The following is a 15,935-nucleotide window of genomic DNA, read 5'->3' on the forward strand; positions in this document are numbered from 1 at the left end:
GAAGTAATTAGGGACCTGGGGACCCAAGTTGATAGCAGTCTCTTATTTGACAACCACGTGGCCAGAGTGGTTAGAAAAACATTTTATATAGCCCACCTAATCATGAAGGGATTCACATCTAGATCAGGGGACGTCATCGTGCCTCTTTACTCATCCCTCATCAGGCCCATAATTGAGTACAATGCCTCTTTTGGGATGTACCTTACCAGACACCTGCAGCAACTGGAAAGACCCCAAAAGTACCTCACCAAGAGGATCAAAGGGCTCAAACAGATGCCATATGCTGCCCGGTTAAAGAAACTCCAGCTTTACTCAGTGGCATACCGCCTGTTCAGGGGCGATCTGTGCCTGACGTATAAAGCCATGTCCAACCCGGAATTAATGGACATGCTGCACCTCAGAAAATCCAAATCCCATCGAGCTACACGCTCGAGAGACTTGAACCTCAGCACTGAAATAAATAGGACATGCTGGAGGGACAGATTCATAACCCAGAGGCTCCCTTCACTCTGGAATAAAATCCCAGTCCAGGTTAGGCAGAGTCCCTCACCGACTCTCTTCAAGAGGAATCTTGATGAGTGGATGGGAGATCATAGGTTTACCCCGGGTATCACTTCTGTGTCACTGTTAGACAGAGGCACAGTACACTAACCTCGAAAAAGGGCATAGCAAAATTAATTTAAAATGGCTGGCGAAAGCCAAACACATTCTGGCTAGGCTTATAAATGCCCTAGGGCAGATAGCCTAGTATGAACCTATGAACCTACAAGCATTAAAAACACATCATCCAAAGCCTCCTTTAAAGACCTCATCAGGCAACATCTCAAGGAAAGTTGGCAGTACCATGATTGCTCCCCAGGCTAGTGAAAGTGGATAACATATACATACAAAATCTAGAGCACTTGATAATAGTTTTCAGTCTTACTCACAAACACTGGATAATCTACAATGTATGCACTGTACCTGTGTACTATGCTTGTATTCTACCCATATTCCAAATTTCAGCTGTACACCACAAATCTATTAATTACCTTTATTTTTAAAATTCATTTTTTTTGTTTGTTCTCTCCACTGTAACTGTTTATGTGCCGCATACCACTGTAAAAACATGTCTCCTGTAATTTGTGTGTATACTGATCATGTCTAAATAACTAAACGTGTCTATAATTTTTCTTTGTGGAGCTTTTCTCCCCGGGCCTCTGCTGAAAAAGGGCCTTTTCGGCTCAGTCAGACACCCCCGGTTAACAAATCTAAAATAAAAAATAAATAAATAAACTCAGACAAGGCTGAATCCACACTACTGCCACATGGGTGCAGGGGAGCCCTTCTTAATGTAAGATGGGTGATTTACTGCTCTAGTGCATAAATGACCGCCTAGATTCAGCAGGTCTGAACCTAGTCTATGCTATCAGGACAGTGCAAATCAAGTGCAGAGATTGCAAACATACTTAAGAGCCCTTTTGTGCACTTCCCAGCTCAGATAGGCCATGTAAATACCCACTGCCACCAGATGAACACTCCCAGTACAAAAGCACAGTAAAGTATCTAGAGGGAAAAGCTACCACAAACAAACTTAAAGATACAGATACAACAGTGTAATTATTTAATAAAAGAACTTTGCTTTGAATAAATGAGCCAAGAGCCACTCAACTGTACAGGACTTACAAAGGCACTAAAAAAACAAGATAAGTTTATTAATAAGCCCTCCAGCCAATAAAACTACATTTAGAAATCTCAAGTTTTTCCTCAACAGACCAGGCTACCTCCCAGTCCACTAAATGGAAAATCCACTGACCTCTTTTGTGTAAAAACAATTGTTTGCTTGAGTGTATAAATGCACTACTTTATCCAACACCCAGCTAGATAACAAATTTAGATCAAGCAGAACAGAAAACGGGAGGCAAAAATGCACTTTTTCAATCTAAGCACAAGGAAAGGCAAATAATTCAGGATATCAACAGCAGTGCAGTAAGGAAAGCCAAATAAATAATTCAGGATATCAACAGCAGGGTAGAAAGGGAGGAGCTTATTAAGCTCAATTTACAGTAGGGGTGGGCAGCTTTAAATCACCAGGTTTAAACAGCAGATCAACAAACGAGAGGGCGGGTGACAAACACAGCAGGGAATTACCAGCAGTGCTTTAGTTTATGCAGGGATCAAATCTTTTCAGACAAAGACAGAGGCCCAGAATTTCAACGAGTATTTAAGTATCACTCAAGAGACAATTTAACCAATGAAAAAAACGTGAAATGAGCAGCTTAGATAATTTGTGTACACCTGTCACACAGAAAAAAACAGCAGGCCAAGCAGATTTCTTAAAACAGAAAACAAAATGAAGCAGGTATCAAAAAGCAACTCTAAAAGGTCACAAAAAATATACATTTTCTCACCCAGCAGGGAATCACCAGCAGTGTTTTAGTTTATGCAGGTTTCAAATCTTTTCGGACAAGGGTAAGGATGGCAATCACTCCATTTGGAAGTTAGCCTGGAAACGCCTGTAGATTACGTACAGACGCTCTCATTTCCAAAATGCTGATGTGCAGGCTGGCCTCCAACTGTAATCAGGCACCTTGAACGGTCTTTCCCGGACAATGCCCACCACCTCGACCCCAAGGCTGAGGAACGCATACAGATAGTCATTGTGGGGATCTGTACTTGGGAGGCACGATTTACAGTAAGCAGGGAGTGTGTAATCACTTATACGGATGAGCTTTTTATGCAATGGAAATCTTCACATGGTCTGGCAAGGAAATGGAAAACTGACACCGCTGAGTTCTGAGAGTCCATTACAGAACTCACATGTGACATCTGGCATGAAGCACTAGAAAAAAATTAAAGCTGCCACGGATTCTGGGGACTTGAAGAAAGGACTCGCTTAAGTCTAGTTGCAAGAGTCATGTAAAGGCTGACTAGATTAGCAAAATCCTCTCTGGTGGTAGACTGACCTTGTACAACATAACGACTAGGAGACCATCAATAAGGTTGAGGCTCTGCAGAGGCTCAATCTGCAACGTCACAGTGGCCCCTGTTATGTCTAAGGACTGGAAGAGAGGTGATCTGCAACTTTACAGTGCTCCCTGTTACATCTAAGGATTGGAACAGAAGCAGTATAGACATCCATGCTGAAACTAGACTATCCACAGTCATCATGGCTAGGAGCCAGTCATCTAGGTATGGGAATACCTTAAGATTCTGCAGTCCATAGTGTGCTGCAATCATGGCCATACATGTAGGGAGCTCCCTGAAGCAGTGATGAAACCTAATGGAAGAGCCTGAATCTGCTAAAAGCTGATTTTGATCCAGAAGTGCAAGATCCTCCTTAACTCCTTTGAGAAATGAATACATAAGTAAGCACTGTGGAGGTCGAGACAATATATCCATTGTGGAGGTCCAGAGAACATATCAAACCTCCTCTTGACAAACCAAGATGAATCATTTGCACAAAGGCCATCCAGAATTTTTCCTTTGAGAAAAATCTCCCTCAGACTACTGAGATCTAGGATTGTATGAAGTTATTTGCCTATTTTGCTATTAAAAAGAATCTTGAGTAGTATATAGATCATCTGTGGTCTGGCAGGACTTCTTGGATGTCCTTTTTTTCAATAAGGTTCAGAATCTTTTCAGAATCAAAAAAGATGATTTTCAAAATCAGTTGACTTGTGACTCTTCCCAAATCGCCTTTCTACTTTTATACGTACGCTTCTGTTTCTCATTTTCTACTTCCTTATCTCTTCAATTTTTGGCCCTATTCCCAATTATCTTTCTCCCTCCCATAATGCTTTGCACTATATCCATCTATAATCACACCCTCCCTAACAGTAGCTATCTGTTCCACATTGTAGCCTTTTCTTTTCCCAAATAAACCCTCATTTTTCTTATTTTGATTACATCTTTATACTCTAGCCTTTAATACCCCTTTATTCCTTACATTCCAAAGAAGATGCCCGGATAACCTACCTCTCTTCCTTTATAAACTTATACTTCCTTTAGTTCCACCTCCTGCAAACTCCCTCCAATTCCAACTACACTCCAGCCTACTACAGGACATTCCCCTCCACACCTCACCCCTCTTGTTCTACACTACTATAGCTCACAGTATTTTCACTTATACCCTATCCTCTATAATTGCTTCACTTCCAACAGCCCTAATTTCTCCTCTTCTTCCATTTAAGCTCTCTCACTCTGCACCAATCATGCTTTCACTCATCCCTCTCATTTATCTTCCTTCTCCTTTCCACCCCAACAACTCCAGCGACATCCCTACAAAAGCATACCTCAGCTATTACCTCTTCACCCCCACTCAATCCCTCCACCACAAGCTTCTCCCAAATAACCCCAACACTGATCTCTATACTAACTTTTTTCTATTCCCACCCTAAAATCCTCAATACTAACCACTGCAACCTAAAACTAATACAAATAGCCAAATTACTTAAAACTCCTAAAACAGCTACATGTTCTTTCATGGCCTTAAACTTGTGCTGGGACATTCACCCCAGCCCAGGTCCCATTCCTACTACACAGATAAAAAAACTAAAACTTATCACGAGCATACGCAATAAACGGACACTCTTTCATGCCTGGTTAACACAGTCTAACCCAGACACCCTTGCTATTACAGATACTTTGCTAAAACCAGAAGTAAAAGATACTGAAATTCTTCTCCCAGGTTATAGCATTATCAGAGTAGACAGAGCACTTAGACAAAGGTGATGGAATAGCCATCATTTTCCCTAACAACTTGATAGTTTCCCCATACTCAAATATTATACCAAAATTCTGCACAGCCAAAATCCTTATTACATTTCTAAAACTTAACTCATCTAAGAACATCTGCATAGTTGATTTATACATCCCTCCTGGGCAAAACATTCCCATTCTAAAAAACATTCTAGCCTGGATATCTGAAACATCAGCAAACTAAACCATTAGCCTAGGGGATGTTAACACTGACTGGCAGACACTAACCTCACACCACCCAACAAACAGTATAAACCTCTGTGGCTTTACTCAGCTTATAAACATTCCTACCAGATATAGCAGAAATAACATCCAACACCTACCCTGGACTGGACACTAGTCTTGAACCCTTCTAAGTCTACACCCAGGCACACTCTCAGACTCCTTAAAGTGACCACCTACCAGCCAAACCCTTCTAACGTTACATCCTCAGGCACAAATGACCACCTACCAGCTTATACTCACAGGGCTATCACTCAACTCATGAAGCAACACAAGTTAAAAACTATACCCAGCCTACAAAAAATAATCAAAGAGGTATTTAATGAATCTGTAAAAGCTATAGACTGGTCCAGCCTAAAAAGACTTCTCAATAATGCCAATGAACATTTCAACAGCATCTTCCTAAACATTCTTAACTCCCTAGCCCCTCAGCGAACAAAAAGAATAAAAAATAACCATGCCTGATGGCTCATCAAATCATGTAAAATTCTTATGAAAGAGAGGGACAAAGCATAGACCGCCTGGTTAAAGAAAAACAAATGACATAAATCTGGAGTTATACAGTTAACTCTGCAATCAAACAAAAAGACAAATATTGCATGACAAAAAATCATACTATTCCTAGATTCAAGATAACCATAAAAAACCCTACGGAATTCTGGTCCTCTGTAACATCACTGCTCAACCCAGTAAATAAAAATACCAATCCCTACCCCAATATACCACCTCTTCAAACAGCCAACAAATTCAACACATACTTTATACAGTCCATATCCAACCTAAAAGTAAAACCAACTCATCCACCCCAACTCACTACTTCTACTAATACCCCCAATACTAACCTCTATACAGTCTACACATTACATACACACAACCAACCCCTCACTCATAACCAAAAAAGAAACCAACCGCAGCTTACTTTTCAGCCCATCCCTTTATCTCAAATTAAAAAAAAAACTACTACAAAAACTGAAACCTTGCTCAACCTCAGCAGACCACCTCCCACCAGAATACCTAAAGCTTGCCACAGAGGCAGTAGCATTCCTTGTATGCATCTTAATAGCTCCATAGCTGAATCACGTCCATAACCTATGGAAAAGATCACACATTATCCTTTTACATAAGGGAGGCGGGTCTATATCACAATGTCGAACTAACATAAGTTTGAACGTTATAATATCGAACCCTAAACTCTGAAACCCAGTAATAATGAAAACACAGAACAGCGATTTTTTCCTCACCCCCCCCCCCCATTTAAATATACCAACTACGACATCGTACCACAGTGGAGGAAATAGCAAAACCTCGAAAACGGCTCACCAATTTTTTTTCCCTGAGAAAAAAATCAATGTGCCGTGGCTTCACTATTTTTGGATTTCGGACTTTAGGGTTCGATATTGCAACGTTCGAACTTCTACAAGTTTGACGTTGTAATATAGACCCCAAGGGAGGCAACTCCACTGACATCATAAACTTTCATCTTACTGAATCAAAAAGATTTAGGATTTTTGCTTGCAAATGTTTACATAGATATTTTTATACCCCAAGTTGACTCCAGAGAATTTTTCCTCAGGTAGACAGTAGATGTTGGAGTGACGGGGAAGAAAGAGGTTATTGGGAACATATTTTCTGGGAGTGCACTGAATTGGCGATCTTTAAGGATTCCCTGCAGGGATGCACTGTCAGAGATGCTGGGTGGGCGGATTGGTGTGACGAGGGAGATGATTTTTCTGAGTTATGATACAGAATCAGAACTGCCTAGACATGGTACAGCCTTGTTGTCTTTAATTATGGTGGCTACCAAAAAAGTAGTTACTAGAAAATGGAAATCAAAATGTAAAACTATATTAGAAATAGTGAATATAGTAATAAAGATAAAACAACTGAGATCTTTAGAAAAAGGTACTACACAAACTACACAGGAAGAAATGGGAACTGTGTGAACAGTACATACAGGGAGGAATGAGGTTTAAAAAAAGGCAGAACTTAAATGAGCTATGTAATGTTTGACTGAAAACGATTGGGTAGATTATAAGTGTTGTCTAACGTTTGCAATTGAGAGTGTGTCAGTACGGTCTGTGATGTAAAAAGCTCGCAACTAGGACTGTTTCATTGTGGTTCATTTTTATTTGTATAAATGTATGATTGCTTATGTTGTAAGTGATGGTTTAATAAAGATGTTTTTTGTTTAAAAAAAGGGGGCAGGAATTAAATAATTTATGCAATGTTGCTTAGATTATATGATAAACAGCAATATATGTGAAGCACAATGTTCTTTAATTTTAACGTAATACAGTTTGATTACTTTTATATAAATATAAATGTTCCTATGTCACAAATGATAATTCAATAAAGGTGTTTAAAAAAAAAAAACTTTCGTCCTACTGCAATCTTGTCCTCCCTCTCTAAGAGTCTAAAAAAATGTGTGCACCTACGACTTCTCCACCATCTTACACACAACAACCTACTTTCACATACTCAGCATGGCTTTAGACCTTTACACAGTACCTCAACAGCCTTATTATCTTTCATGGGATACCAACAAAGCCTGTGACACCTGCAAACTAGTACCTGCAGTATTTAAGGAGTTGTCAAAAGCATTTGACATGGCATCTCACTCCAATCTCCTTAAAGAACTCTGCAGCATTGGTCTATCCTCTTCCTCACTTCAGTGGTTTTCTAGCTACTTAGCCGACAGGCAGCGAGCAGTAAAATGGCAGGGCTCTATCTCCCCATATCACATCATACCCACAGGCGTACCTCAAGGGTCCATCCTTGGCCCAAGCAGTAAAATGGCAGGGCTGTATCTCCCCATATCACATCATACCCACAGGCGTACCTCAAGGATCCATCCTTGGCCCAAGCAGTAAAATGGCGGGCTCCATCTCCCCATATCACATCACCCCCACAGGCGTACCTCAAGGGTCCATCCTTGGCCCAAGCAGTAAAATGGCGGGCTCTATCTCCCCATATCACATCACCCCCACAGGGGTACCTCAAGGGTCCATCCTTGGCCCAAGCAGTAAAATGGCAGGGCTCTATCTCCCCATATCACATCACCCCCACAGGCGTACCTCAAGGGTCCATCCTTGGCCCAAGCAGTAAAATGGCAGGGTTCTATCTCCCCATATCACATCACCCCCACAGGCGTACCTCAAGGGTCCATCCTTGGCCCAAGCAGTAAAATGGCAGGGCTGTATCTCCCCATATCACATCATACCCACAGGGGTACCTCAAGGGTCCATCCTTGGCCCAAGCAGTAAAATGGCAGGGCTCTATCTCCCCATATCACATCACCCCCACAGGCATACCTCAAGGGTCCATCCTTGGCCCAAGCAGTAAAATGGCGGGCTCTATCTCCCCATATCACATCACCCCCACAGGCGTACCTCAAGGGTCCATCCTTGGCCCAAGCAGTAAAATGACGGGCTCTATCTCCCCATATCACATCACCCCCACAGGCGTACCTCAAGGGTCCATCCTTGGCCCAAGCAGTAAAATGGCGGGCTCTATCTCCCCATATCACATCACCCCCACAGGCGTACCTCAAGGGTCCATCCTTGGCCCATTACTGTTTAATGTCTTCGTCAATAACGTACACACACCTTCCTGTGAAGACACTCTAATCAAATATGCAGATGACTCTACTATCATCTGTTTATAGGTTCACAGGTTGGTACTAGGCTATTGGCCCTACGGCCTATACAAACCTAGCCATAACAATTCCCTGGCTACTTCTTCCCACAATGTTTACTTCCCTGGACCCCTGACTAGCAGGGGGACTGACGTGATCCCCAAGGTAAATCTATCTCCCATCCAGTCGCCAAGGTTCCTTTTGAAGAGGGCAAAGGAGGCACTCTTGCTTGACATGTATGGAGAGTTTATTCCAGAGTATAGGGAGTCTCTGGGTCAGGAACCTATCCCTCCAGCATGTTTTGTTCATTGTGATGACAAGGTTTAGATCCCTGGAGTGTGTGGCTCATTGGGATTTCTTTAGGTGGAGCATGTCCAACAGCTCAGGGTTTGACATGGCCTTGTATGTTAAGCAGAGATCGCCTCTGAGTAGACGATATGCGACAGAGTATAGCTGGAGTTTTTTTTAGTCGGCCAGCATAGGGCATCTGCTTTAGTGATTCTTTTAGTGAGGTGTTTCTGTGGCTTTTCCAGTTGTAGATGTCTTGAGAGGTACATAACAAATGGGGCGTTGTATTCTATAATGGGTCTAATGAGGGATGAGTAGAGTGGGACAATGACCTCCTTTTTTCTAAATGAAAAGCCCTTAGTGATGAGGTGTGCCACATAGAAGGATTTCCTGACTGTTGTGGCAATGTGGTTATTGAAGGTGAGACCACTGTCCACCCGTGTTCCTAAGTCTCTTATCACACTTTTGGTGTTTAGTGTTCTGCCACCTATGTGGTAATTCATGGGTACATTGTTTTTCCCAAAGGGGATAACTATACACTTCTTGGCATTGAGCATGAGCCCATGACTCTGACACCAAGCATCTGTTTCTGTAAGGCCCTTTTGTAGAATATCCATATAATTTGGGGATTCGATAATGGTTCCCAGTTTGCAGTCATCTGCGAACTTTGTTAGCCAGAGTCCCTTAGTGTTGGCCTGTACTTCAGGGAAGTAGATGCCAAACAAGAGCAGTCCCAGGACTGAACCCAGAGGTGCTCCACTTGTCACTTGCCTGGAGCTGGACTTGGAGTCCGCTACTTTTACAGTGTGGATTCTGTCAGTAAGCCAGTTGGCAACCCATCGAGTGACATAGGGATTTATGCCCAGCTTAGTAAGTTTATCTATGATTCCAGAGTGTGGGATGGTGTTGAAGGCCTCGGTGAGGTTCAGATAGGCTGTGTGGACTGCCTTACCCTCGTCCATTGCTCTGGAGACTGATTCAAAGAAGTCAATCAGGTTCAGGAGACACGATCAGCCCTTCACGAACCCAAACAGTGTTTGAAGGTTGCCAATATCTTTGTTAATAAGTTCCATGACAATACTTTCCATGGCCCTGCAGATCAGGCTCGTCAGACTGATGGGACGGTATTTCCTAGGATCCAAGGTTGATCCCCCCTTGTGGAGTGGGATAACTGTAGCTGTGAGCCACTCAGTGGGCACGATGCATGAGGTGAGGCTATGATTAAACATGACACTTAGGTGAGGTGCCAGTTCATTTTGTAGTTCATGTAGACACATTACTCACCTACAACACATAACGCAACAAGCTTTCTCTTCCACTGATACATGGCTCTCCAATGCTGAACTCCTACTGAACCCCCAAAATACAAAGCTCCTTCTCTTCATCCACAAACCCCATAGCTCCAACAAAACAAACTCAGAAATCTTTTCAGCCAATACTGAAATTGAATTAGTTCAATATACCAAACTACTAGGTCTCACAATTGATGATAATCTAAAGTTTGACCTACAAATATAAGACAGCATTAAAAAAACACCAAAAAAAGGCATTTTATACAGGAACAAAAACTTCCTCGCAACAGGTATCAGAATTACCCTGGCCAACACCTACCTCTTGCTCTCACTGTTATATGGGGCCCCAAATCTAACTAACTTACAGACCTCCCTAAGAAAAAAGAAACTAGAAAGCTGCTATAACAAAACTGCCAAATTTGCCATAAATGCACCCCCTCCATCTCCTCACTGCTTGAACTCTCCCCTCCACTTCCAACACGTACAACTTACTATGGTGTAACAAGATTATCCACAACCTACTAGCTTGTCCTGCTATTAGCCCATTGATCAACTTTTACATCCCAAATAAACATCTCAGATCTGAAGACAAACATCTCCTCACAACTTATAACCCTAACAAAACCCCAGGTCCAAGCCTTTACTCCTGCTATATGGCAAAACTATGGCACTCCCTTCCTTTAACTATCAAAACTGTGACTAACTTGCACTCCTTCAAAACCTCTATAAAATAATACTTCAACAAAGCTTGGATATGCTCCTGTATGAACCCAGGCTGACGTTTTCCACATCTATTCCTGCTATTCCCCCTATCACATTCTACCCTTCTGTATTCGTACTATCCCTATGCCTTCACCAATATAATCTGCTACCATTTTTCATGACCTCTAGAACATTAATAATTGTTATAATAATAATCACCTATTATGTAAATAATGCTGCATCCTCCAACAGTTTTTTCCATATAAGTTATACTTGAACATTATGACTTTATTACATCTGTTGAGTTTTTATTCTGACAAACTGTTTAGTTTTTTCAAATTGTGTGCTTGAATGCTATGACTTTATTATGTCTAAGTTCTCATTCTGATAAACTCGTGTTGTTTTCATATCTGTGCCTGAATGTTATTACTTTGTTATGTCTGTCTAGCTTTTCATTATATTAACCATATGTATCTGGAGCTTTTCTCCCCAGGCCTCAGATGAAAATGGGTACCTCATGACCCATTCGGGCCTTCCTAGTAAACAAATGCCAAATAAATAAATCTTTTTTTTCCTGATGCACTTATCAGATTGTATAGAATGTTAGGGACAACAGGCAGTGGGGGAAGGAGAGAAGAATTTTCTAACCTCTGGATATACACAAAGTCAAACCTTGGCCACCTTTACATCAGGAAAATAGGGCAAGTTTTCGGAGATTCTACTGCCATTCCCTACATGAGCAGCTATTGTAAACCTGACTTTGTTGGTAATTTCTACCCCTTAGCAGGTGGTCACTCTGGAAAGCTCGAGTGTCTTTAGTCCTTCCCAGACTGACTACTGCTTTGCTACTCTTCATTCCACTTAAACCACAACTAAGGACTCCACTGTGTCCACGAAAAGGTGTGCTGTGGCATTTCAAAGTAGATGACCACAGCTGTGCAACTCTTAACATCTTTCTCACTCTCTTCAATGCTTCTCTCTGACTCTCTACTGAAAAGACTGATGCCATTAAAGGAGAACTTGATGAGGACTCCTTACAATTTTTGGCAAAGTTTATAAGGAACAGTGAGGTATGATGTCAAACGGTGATACTGGAACCCATTGCTCACACTGTCTACTCATGGCATTGTGTGTCACGTGCATGGTCAGATTAGAAAAAGAAGAAAAAAGTTGTTACTTTTTTTTTTTAATTCTATTTCTCAACTGGAATGAAATACTATACTGAACACCCAACTGGCGTAAATAAGAACTCCTTGGCAGGTGAAACCAGTACAAATCCATGGTCATTTGACCTACATTAACTGCCTGCCAGATGGTGATCTAAAGGTGGACCTCTGCACAAGCTGTACCCCAGGTATGGGTAGGTCATTATCAACCATTAACTCTTGTCTCACCAAGCCTGCTCCTCTGATATGTCCTGCAAGCTGAATAGAACTCAGTGGAGCTGCAGTCGGGGAGTCTTCCATCTCTGACACAAGACTGGTCATTATGGACAACTGTGAGATTCCTGTAATGTTACTAAGGAGAAATAAATGAAAGGAGCTACATGGAAAATCGCAACTCCGACAGAAAATATGCAACTACTGCATCTTGTGAAAGTGTCAAGCCCAAAAAGGCTAGCATGAAAGCAACACATCACACTACAAGAACACAGCCAGGGAGCCTTGCAGCTCTGAACCACAGGTATCCAAAAGCTGCATTTATGACATCAGGAATTTATCACTTATCGAGGATTCAACTTAAACATAGTGACGCATGCAAGCATTATCAAAATTTCAATAGGAAAATTATAGTGAATCAGCAGCCCTTCCTTATTTTACATCCTCTCCTGACTGGAACAGCAGTGCTTCCTTAATAAAATACCATCCCCTGACTGCTTCCTTAATAAAATACCATCCCCTGACTGCTTCCTTAATAAAATACCATCCCCGGACTGCTTCCTTAATAAAATACCATCCCCGGACTGCTTCCTTAATAAAATACCATCCCCTGACTGCTTCCTTAATAAAATACCATCCCCTGACTGCTTCCTTAATAAAATACCATCCCCGGACTGCTTCCTTAATAAAATACCATCCCCTGACTGCTTCCTTAATAAAATACCATCCCCGGACTGGAACAGATTTCAGAAATGGGATCTTCACTTCAGTGCTGCTGTAACGACTAATATACGATGCATTCAGGATAGTAAAAGCCACCATCCTATCATTGTAGGACATAGTCAGGCATCAGAAACACAATTTTTTCTTTATAATAATGTGGTCACAAGAGATCACAAGTAAACTTTGGTGAAGTATTTCATGTTTTGCAGGTCCAATCACTTCTTCATCTCATAAATACTGATACACAACATCTTAACAAATTAACTCAAGAGATATAATGGCTGTAAATGAATGTAACCAATTTCCAACTACAAGAGGTTCACACTTATAGAAAACAGCCTATCCTTTTACCAAATAATAAAATAAAGATCCTGCTAAAAAGAAAATCAGCAAACACAAGAAACCCATGAGGAGAATGCACTGGACAAAAGTATTCATCTGTCAGTTACGTCTGCTGTACTTGTCACAACCTTGATACAGCAAAACATGAAAAAACAGCGTTACCTCTGAAGTTCAGGAAGTCTTCATTCACCTGAATCATAAATTCTTGATAATTATCACGGATGACACCATTGAAGACCCACTCATAAATAAACCTAAAAATTAAATATTCAGAGAATGCGTTTCAAGGCAGAGAATTAATGTCAAAATCCAGCAGAGATGTTATGTTAGTTTATATAACCACAAATTCACAAAGCACAAAACCAGATAAGAAGACCACCAGGCGAGGAATCCACACAATTTTATTACTCTGACGTCTTGGCAAAATCAGCCTTCAAGGAATATAACATTACAAAAACAATCCACCTGCCTATATATCCACATCAATAAATTAATAAAACAATTAATTACTTAACATCATTCAATAAACATCTCCAATTCATTTCTGCATTTAACCCACTCGGGATCATAGTATTACATTTCAAAATATAAACAGACTTTTTAAATAATAATTCATTTTTTAAAAATTTATCTCCATCTGTATAAACACTTATTTTTTCTAAAATGGACCCTTTTAATCCTTCACTATTTCATCCTTGCACCTGGTTAAAGTGCATTGCTACAGAACTTTCCTTTTTAATATTATGTATGTCTCTTAGGTGCTCCCACAATCTAACCTTGAACGCCCTTTTACTTTGTCCTATATAAAACTTATGAAATGGGCAGCTTAAGGCATAAATAATGCCCTCTGTATTACAAATAAAACAGCCCTTAGCTTGACAGTTCATACCATTAATTTTATTAAAGTCTGTATAATATACTTACAAGCTTTACACCTACAACAACTAATTGTTCCATAATCATTCAGATTTTTATTCATTTTTACCACAGGAAAGTGCATTTAGTTTTTACTAGAAAATCTTTCAAGTTTCTGCCTCTCCTATACGAGGTAATTGGTGTGCCTTTAATATGTTCACTAATCTCTTTAAACTGTGTAATGGAGCCCCAATAAAGGTGCAACAGTTTCACTAGCACCGGACTAAAAGTGCTATTAAGTAGTAGTAAAATACATAACTTCCCATTCATCTTTAATCCTATCCCTCTGCCGGTACTCTACTCCTTTAGTCCTACTTTTCTTATTAATTTTCTTCCAACTGTCCCTCAGTATCTCATTACTAAAACCCCTCTTCCTAAACATTTCCATAATTCTACTTATTTCTCTATCCAAATCTGCCTCATTGTTACAAAGCCTCAACAGCCTATCAAATTCAGCCAAGGGTACAGCTTCAATTGTATGTTACGTTACAGTGTTGACTCGCAGCATTAGTCAGTTTAAATACAGCTACACAAAAGAAAAATGGAAACAAATAAATAAGGGAACATGACTATTCAGTAGTAAAGGTCACAACCTCTAAAATAAAGACTATTAAAGATGTACACAAAGTTCACAGTGGATGCAGATGTAACAGTTCTACAAGTCTTGAGTAAACAACTTCAAAGGAAGTCACATAACTGGACTGCCTGCCACCACTCAGCGGCATTACAAAACAATGGACATTTTAGCTTCTGGTTGCCATGTTCTATCGTTTCAGTAAAGTCTATCAGAGGATGCACGGTATTAAGCAAATGACCTCCTCAACACCTTCATTATGCAAGTTGAATAACAAATACTCACTAAAGTTGCTTACATTTCTTCAATTTATTCACAAACGACAGACTGATCCTGGACATACCCAAGTGCTTTCTACTCCTTTCTATGCCTTGGTAGAAACCTTACTCTTAATAGAAATACTGTTAAGCTAAAACAAAAGCAATCGCTTTCATAAAAGAAAAATAAGACCCTGTCAATAAAACCTACAGATTACGATGAATTAAATATGACTGACATTTTCATATACAAAGTACAGTTTTGTACCTACCATAAATGTAGATGTTCGAGTGTAGACAATGCTGCAGTCATTACACTTGGGTTATCCTGCCGTCAGGTGGTCCGGCAGTCGGCCAGAGTTCCAAAGTCTTGGTCCGGCATCGGTTGCTGTCGCCTCCTCCCTGACGTCAGTGCGACAGGGGTATATAAGATGCAGCCGACACCATTGTCTTCTGTTTTTATTGCCCCAGATGTCAGGTGCCTCTAAATATGTACGCAATTCAAATTGCTAATAAAACATACATAAGAAAAGCAAAAAACAACTTACAGCTACCAGCAAATACTCCCCATAGGTAGTAAGGGTAGAAGACATAGGTACGTACCAGCCTGTAAGAGGGGAAGGAGGGAGGGTAACCTGGACTGCAGCAGTGTCTACACTTGAACATCTACATTTATGGTAGGTACAAAACTGTACTATGTTCATCGTGTTACACTGCTGCAGTCATTACACTCGAGTAGAATCCCAAAGCTGAGGAAGGGTGGCTGGTCCTATAAGGCATTAGGGGTGGCTATAAGGCCCTGCAGCACTGCAGTGGCAAAGCCAGCTCTGGATTTAGAGTATAGAAGCAGATGGTAATGCTTGGTGA

General features: G+C 40.8%; 1 protein-coding gene across 1 annotated transcript in view; it reads right to left on the reverse strand.

Moving 5' to 3' along the window:
* The window catches only part of TUBGCP6 (tubulin gamma complex associated protein 6), a 1,304,734-nt gene that overhangs the window by 972,256 nt on the left and 316,543 nt on the right, over positions 1-15,935 (reverse strand). Inside the window, exon 8 of the mRNA XM_044088793.1 lies at positions 13,485-13,576. Coding sequence (XP_043944728.1) covers positions 13,485-13,576 — 92 coding nt within the window. The remainder of the gene's footprint in view (positions 1-13,484; positions 13,577-15,935) is intronic.

The sequence above is a fragment of the Protopterus annectens genome, chromosome 11.part0 (genome assembly GCF_019279795.1).
Source record: "Protopterus annectens isolate FY-2018-M chromosome 11.part0, PAN1.0, whole genome shotgun sequence".
NCBI lineage: Eukaryota > Metazoa > Chordata > Ceratodontiformes > Protopteridae > Protopterus > Protopterus annectens.